The sequence below is a fragment of the Poecilia formosa genome, unplaced genomic scaffold (genome assembly GCF_000485575.1).
Source record: "Poecilia formosa unplaced genomic scaffold, Poecilia_formosa-5.1.2 Scaffold75, whole genome shotgun sequence".
Classification (NCBI taxonomy): domain Eukaryota; kingdom Metazoa; phylum Chordata; class Actinopteri; order Cyprinodontiformes; family Poeciliidae; genus Poecilia; species Poecilia formosa.
The window spans coordinates 205,588-212,562 of record NW_006800014.1 but is presented as its reverse complement, the minus strand read 5'-3'; the positions used below and the strand labels follow the sequence as shown (position 1 = coordinate 212,562).

General features: G+C 40.6%; 1 protein-coding gene across 4 annotated transcripts; it reads right to left on the bottom strand.

Moving 5' to 3' along the window:
• Positions 1-662: 662 nt before the first annotated feature.
• Positions 663-6,025, bottom strand: traf3ip2a (TRAF3 interacting protein 2a). Of its 4 annotated transcripts, none has more exons than XM_007556007.2 (10): positions 5,921-6,025; positions 5,444-5,477; positions 4,888-5,328; positions 3,859-3,955; positions 3,579-3,763; positions 3,408-3,496; positions 3,262-3,330; positions 3,077-3,181; positions 2,870-2,944; positions 663-1,514 (listed from the first exon to the last, which is right to left on the bottom strand). In XM_007556007.2, exons 2-10 carry the CDS (start codon positions 5,457-5,459, stop codon positions 1,368-1,370), a joined length of 1,224 nt encoding a protein of 407 aa, XP_007556069.1. In that variant the 5' UTR covers positions 5,460-5,477; positions 5,921-6,025; the 3' UTR covers positions 663-1,367. The 4 variants fall into 4 exon arrangements, with proteins under 4 accessions (XP_007556069.1, XP_007556068.1, XP_016528881.1 ...); XM_007556006.2 differs by having other exon boundaries at positions 5,444-5,474; XM_016673395.1 differs by lacking the exon at positions 5,921-6,025 and adding an exon at positions 5,742-5,892 and having other exon boundaries at positions 5,444-5,474.
• Positions 6,026-6,975: the final 950 nt, after the last annotated feature.

The window sequence follows — 6,975 nt, the reverse complement described above, 5'->3', positions numbered from 1 at the left end:
AGCAGCACAATAACAAAGGCTGGATTTATTGGTTCTGGCTGCATTTGTGCTTAGATTAAAAAACACCTGGTGCTGATAACACACACAGAAACACGCACATACACCCCCCCCCCTCATCCCCGACACACACACATACACACAATGTATAAAGAATAGGTCCCCTTAAGGATATAGAAACCTGGTACACACATCCTTGTACTTCAATGCAAAGTGAGGACTTTGTCTCTCCAGTCTTGATTTCCATTCTATTTAGTAACTGCATTTATGTCTCTCTCTCTCTCTCTCTTACACACACACACATGCACGCGCGCGCGCACACACACACACACACACACACACACACACACACACACACACACACACACACACACACACACACACACACACACACACAGAGAGAGAGAGAACAATAGCAGATGTGAGCAAATCATCCATTGCTGGCAGCTTTAACAACCTTCTGAGTGAGTCGGGGCACAGCGGCAGGGCAGGAGGATGAAGTCCAGGTCGTTGCAGGCACAATGCTCCCTTATCAGGGCGCTGGTGTGGAACATCTGGACCGGATGTGTGAGCTGTGGCTCGCCTACAGAACACGGTAACACGCTGATGCTTTACTAATCCACTTAAGTTTTTTTTTCTTCTCCCGCAAAATAAAATCCCCACCATTTAGCTTCCATTCATGATTTTATTACAACAGCAAAGCGATTCTTAGTTCTTGTAGGGTTATCATTGATGCATACTGCCACCTACTGGTCAATCATCCCAAACATTGACAGAGTGTAAAATGAAGCTGATAAATCTACGAATGATGTTATCTATAATGACATAATAAACGTGCATATGTAATCTGAGAAGTCTCGGAAATTTAATAGCTGAAAATTAACTACGTAGCTACAGTTCCAGTAAAGATGTTTTTATACTCAGAGAGCTTCCTTGTACCTGAATGGTCAAATGTTTCATAAACAAAAGGAATAAAACATGATTCCACAGAAATATACATGTTTGTAAATGTTGATGCCTTTGAATGTGTGGTTAACTGAAAAATTGTTTACCAAAGAATGTTGTAATCAGATTTGGGTGTATAGTTTCTTCTGCTGCCCCCTGCTGGTCAAAAAATAATTATTTCCAAGCATATCAATAATCAATGATAATAACTTTAAATGCTTAGGTTCTTGGATTTTCCTGTGCCTGTTTTCATCTGTTCTAAGAGTATGGGTTGAGTAATAAATACTGGAGGTGAAGCTACCTCAAATCAACAAAAACGTGAAAAAAGAGGAACAAACGACAAAGATTCAAACTAAATTGTTTGATTCTCTATGTCTGGCTTTTGGGAAGAAAACCTGTTTTCTAAGAGTTAATTTTTTTCATCATCACAAAGGACGAACAGTAAGGGTGATGTCAGGGCCCCGCTGCGGGATGATGTAGCGCTCCTCCCTGAGCAGACGCAGCAGCAGGTCCTGGGTGTCGCGGGGCCAGCGGTAGAGCCTGGTGTTCTGGAGCCAGCTTGGCACGTGTCTCTAACAGAAATAGACAGCAGAATGGGTCAGCAAACAGGGGACCCGTCTCTTGAAGTCTCTTTATCTCAGCTCTACACACTCCCAACAGCTCATTCCCCTTTTCATCTCAGTGCTTGTCTGTTTAGTATGGCTCAAACCTTAAGAAGAACCAAACACATTTTAAATTAGAATGAAGACGCCATGTGGTCCAGACCAAAGACAGAGACCATCCATGCTGTTATCAGCTTCAGTCCAAATTCTATTCTTTGTGATGCTGTGGGAGTCCCCAGGGTAGTTTGAAAACCACATTTACTTCACTTTCTTAACTGACAGAAGAAGGGGAGGGTACTGCACAGAGGTTGTTTTAAAATATACAACGGTGTTTAAATAAAAAAGGCACTAAATGTCATTTTTTCTCTGCTATCTCAGGTTAGATCAGGGGTGGGCAACTCCAGGCCTCGAGGGCCGGTCTCCCGCAACTTTTAGACGTGCCTCTATTTCAACACACCTGAGTCAAATAATGAGGTTGTTAGCAGGACTCTGGAGAACCTGACTGCACTTAGGAGGTGATTCATCTGTTGGATTCAAGTGTGTTGGACCAGGGAGACATGTAAGAGTTGCAGGACACCGGCCCTTGAGGACCAGGGTTGCCCACCTCTGGGTTAGATGGTGTCTCTGTTTTTAATAACTTTTGTCATGCAGTCAAGTCAAGTTTATTTGGCACATTTCAATCAAGGCAGTTCAAAGTGCTTTGCTTCATAAAAACGTCATACAGTCACCTAGTATGAAAAAAAGCAATAAACGTTACATTTTGTCAAATGCCAACATCAAAATCAGTAAACATGTAGTAAGAATCTCTGGGGTTGAATCCTAACCTGGGATCTTTCTGAGCTTATGTTCTTCTTGTTCATTCATGGGTTCTCTTTGAGTATACCAGCTTCCTCTTACAGTCCATACATAAACATGACTGTTGGGCCAATTGTTCACTCTGAATTGTCAATTGGTAAGAGAGTGTGTGTTCCCGGTTGTCCTGTGGTTCCCTGTGTTGATCTGGTCAGAGTGTACTCTACCTCTTCAGAGTTCAGATCCTGGTCTGTGTATAGAATTTGTAAGTTCTCCCTGTCCATGGTATTTGGTATACAAGGTTAACTTGAAAATCTAAATTTCTTATTGGTGTTCATCTGATAGTTTGCTTTGACTTCTTTGATGAATTGGCACCATGTCCAGGGTGCACCTTGAACACTGACAACTTGACATGGGCACTGGCTCTTCATGACATGCAGGAGTTGTGCTGGTATTAAAGCTGGATGGATCTTAAGAGATGTTTAATAGTCAGAATTAACAACATTAAGATTTTTGTGAAAGTCTGTTCTTACCTTAGTTGCATTGGGAAACAGCACAGGAACCAGCCTGAAGTTTAGACAGCCTTGTTGGATGTACTCATTTTGAATCTGTGGCAGAGCAAAGGATAGATAGTGGTACACCACAACTTTCACATAGGCTAAGCTATCTACTTGTTTTTTCTGTTAGGAGTATCACTGTCCAGCATGACTGCAATAAGATCCTGTGCACAGGCAACTGACCTGGTTGTGAATGTACTTGGTGTGGAGGCCGTGGTCGTCATCTCCACCTCCCTCCACGTCCTCCTTATACTTGGGGCTGATGACCACGATGATGAGCACTGATTTCTGTCAAACACCACCACTCTGTCAGCTTTTAGAAAATACTCTGTATTGAGAGGTATTGACAGGTCATCAGACAGACTCACATCATTCAGGTAACGATCCATCCACTTATTAATGCCCATTCTTCGGATCGGATTGTCAAAGATGTCAATCTGTGGAGATTCATGCAAGCTCAGTGTGTGAAACGTTTCCTTGTCTCAAATGCTGATGGAAAGGTTAGGAGACTTACAGCTGGTTTGAAACCCTGGCTGGTCAAAAATCCGACAAAATTAATGATTTCACCAGCAGTGTCCACGGAATATGTGATAAAAACATTCCCTGGAATAGAGAGGTGAGTGAAACACCTTTTACCAGAAGAGGGTGACGTAGCAAGCACCTGCTATATAAGGATGTAGCTTACTGCTCTCCTCAGGCAAGCTGATGGTCTTCCTGATCTCTCCAGTGAACGCTCCTGCACCTGCAGCAGCAGAACAACCCACGCTGACTTCACGCATCACATTAGCAGGAGGGGGTGTGCACTGAGGCATTAAACCTCGAGTAACATATTGAGCCTCTTCAAGCTGAGGAGTGCTGTGTGGGACATTCCTGCAGAGGAATACAAGACATAATCCACCATGAAGACAAAGTGCAGAGAGTATTATATACACCACTGCTAAATAAGTAGAAGTCTGAAAACAAACTGTTGTTTTTGGGGTGGAAGGTCCTGATTGTATCGACAGTAATTCTTCTGGTGATTGGGTGCGGGTTGGTGATACTGTCTCTGTACTGTAGCAAGGCCTGCAGGGAAGAATGGTAGAACAAATATGAACCTCTTGTATATAGGTCTGTCACAATAAACAATAAATCAATTAATCGCATAATAAATTAAAACAAACTCAGTAATTTACATTTGCATAATTTATCAATTTTCCCTTTTCTCTTTCTTTCCACCAAAACCTGGATGACAGTCTTTAGTTTGGTGCTTTGATTTAAACTATTTCTTTTTTTGAAGGATATTTTTGTCCACAGAGACTTCATAATTAATTTTTGTTGTTGTTTTGTTTTTTATTTTAGATATTTAAATAGTTCCAGGGTTAAATGTTTGTTAGAATTTACAGTTTATTGTTCTTTTAGAATGAGTTGTAATATAACTAATATTATATTATTTGAAAATGGTCTCAAATAAACAATATTATTGTTTATCGCAATAACTTCTGGGACCATTTATCATCCATAAAAGTCTGTTATTGTCACAGGCCTACTTGTATAGACAGAGTACATTTCAGCCACAACATATGAACCTTTCACACAAACACAAAGCTGTTTATCACAGATGTTCAAACTTTTGAAAGCTGATACCAGATATGTTCAGTAAACTTGAATTCATTGTTAGAGCAACACGGAAGTGGCTGAATTACATGACAGACCATATAAATCTGTCTCAGCATGGATCTTCACTGAGAGTCTTTGTGTTTCATGACATGTTAACAAATTAACATCATCGATATCGAGTTACATATGGATAAATCGAGAACATGAATTACTTTGGAAGGCACAGTATGCGATACCATTTCACAGACTTCATTTTCTTACTTACCTAAAAGGTTAACTATTCAAAATAATGGATTGAAAAGAGGTGTAAACAAAAGGTTTTTCAGTAAATACAAGTGCACTGTTTACCCTTACTGTTAGAGTGGACATCATGTTGAATATACAGCAGTTCCACTGACCTGGCATACACGGTTGGTGTTGTGGCACATTGTGGTGAACCCAGTTCATGTTTGACATGAGTGGTAATGGAGGCTCCAAGGATTCTGCTTCTTCAAAAGAACAGTCTGAAGGGCCTGTGAGGCCCCTCCTCTGATCATTCCTGGGGTCCTGTTCGTAAAATGGCTGGTTCTGTCTTACTGGGTGAGCCGCATGTTGGGGCATAAAGCGAGAGTCAGCAAAAGCCTGAGCAGCTGCTCTTCCTTCATACTCACACAGTCCCTCAGGGAGTCTAGCGGGGCCCACCCCACACACTTCCCTACCACAGCCATGCTTCTCAACTTTCCTGATGCTCTCTTCATGTCCGCCACACTGGTCACAAGAAGGGAACGAGGCCAAGTCAATACCTGAGACTGTCATCCGCTCATCCGTCTCAACAGGAATGCTCCGATGAGAGCAAGGACCTAAGAGAACAAGCCAAAAGGAAAATAAGTTTTCAGTTTACAGGGAACTACTTTCTGATCAACAAGACAGATCTTCCTCAAACACAGCAAGACTGAGAAAGAAAATGTTGCCTACCTTTGAGACTGTGCATTTTCTTCACAGGAAGCTACTTTAGGGGAAAGGAGAACAACATTTCAGCAATCTAAGAAAACAGAACAACCTTCATACCATTCTACCCAACATAGAGAGACAGACACAGAATGTTGCATAAGAACTTCTATGACAGTTTTTATGCTTACCCGGAGTCAGGATTAACAAACAGAAACTGCTGCTACTACTGAAAATATCACAGAACGTGGAAAAACCTTTCCCAGGAGTACCTTTACTAGGTTATTAATCTTTGTCACTGAAGTGTACGAAGCAACAACTCTACCTGTTCAGGCTGGCTGGAATGTAATGCGATCACACAGAAACTAGTACAAAGGTCAGAAATACTGATTTGAAGCTAAGGCAGGTGCGTTTCCCAAAGAAGGAGAAAATCTCACAAGTTCTCGTGTTCAGAACTACAAAACAAGAACAAAAAAGAACAAAGCCAAACGTGATCTGACCCACCTTAGCTCCAGTTTTCCGATTCCTCAACTACTGAGCAGACTTGTTCTGAAGCAAACAGGAAACATTCCTTCTTCCTGGTTTATGCAAAGTTTTCCAGTCTCGTGACCCATTTATGCAAATGGCATTGGGCAATAAGTGCAGTACTGCCCATCAGGTTGTTTCTACAGCTACACTGTCAGGTGTAACTGTTTGACCTGATATTTAAACGGTAAAGAACAACACCCCTCCCCCCCTCCCACCCACCCAAAAAAAACATACTTTTAAAACAATTTATTGGATTTTTCTTTCTCAGTGATACATTGCGTAGTTAATTTATTTTATAGTCTATTTTGCTTTAATCTTTACTGTATTACTAAGATTAAAACAAAGTGCACAACATAAACTAACTGCTTTGGTTAAAAAAACAAACAAACTTGCCAGTCATCTTATAGTTTGTCAACAATAAGTTTAAAACAGGTTCACCTTAATAAGAATAATGTGTGATTCTACCCCTGTCACACTGAGGCTGTGTATCAGCCTCAGGAAAACAACTCACACAAGGCCTTCCTGAAGTTCACTGACTATTTACATTCTTACGACGCATGCTGCCATTTTGACAAGTTAGGAAATCTAAGCTTAAGGAGATTTTGAGGAACATTAAATGCTGGTTTGTCTTTGAAGTAGGTGTGTTGCCTTTTGCGTGAGCCAGTTTTAAACAGGGTGGAAATTATAGTATTCTGCTGTGTCAGAACTGGGTACATTACTTTTTATGGTCTTATTGTCAAGTTTAATAATATAATATAATAGGATAATAGGATAGGATCAGCTGACCATATGAGAATAAAATACTATTCTGGATGCTCCAAAATGGTCTGAAAATTATCAATAAAATTGGCAAGTCAGTAAGTGACAGTTTGAAATTTCACTTTCTGTTTCAGGCATTCTGGTGAATAAAGCATTTTGATAACTTTGTGTGGCATTAAATGATGTTATCACTGGATCTTTGTTGCAATGTTTGAGTCACATTTACAGTATTATGTATGAGTGTTGTAATACCTGTGTAGTGGTATTTATAT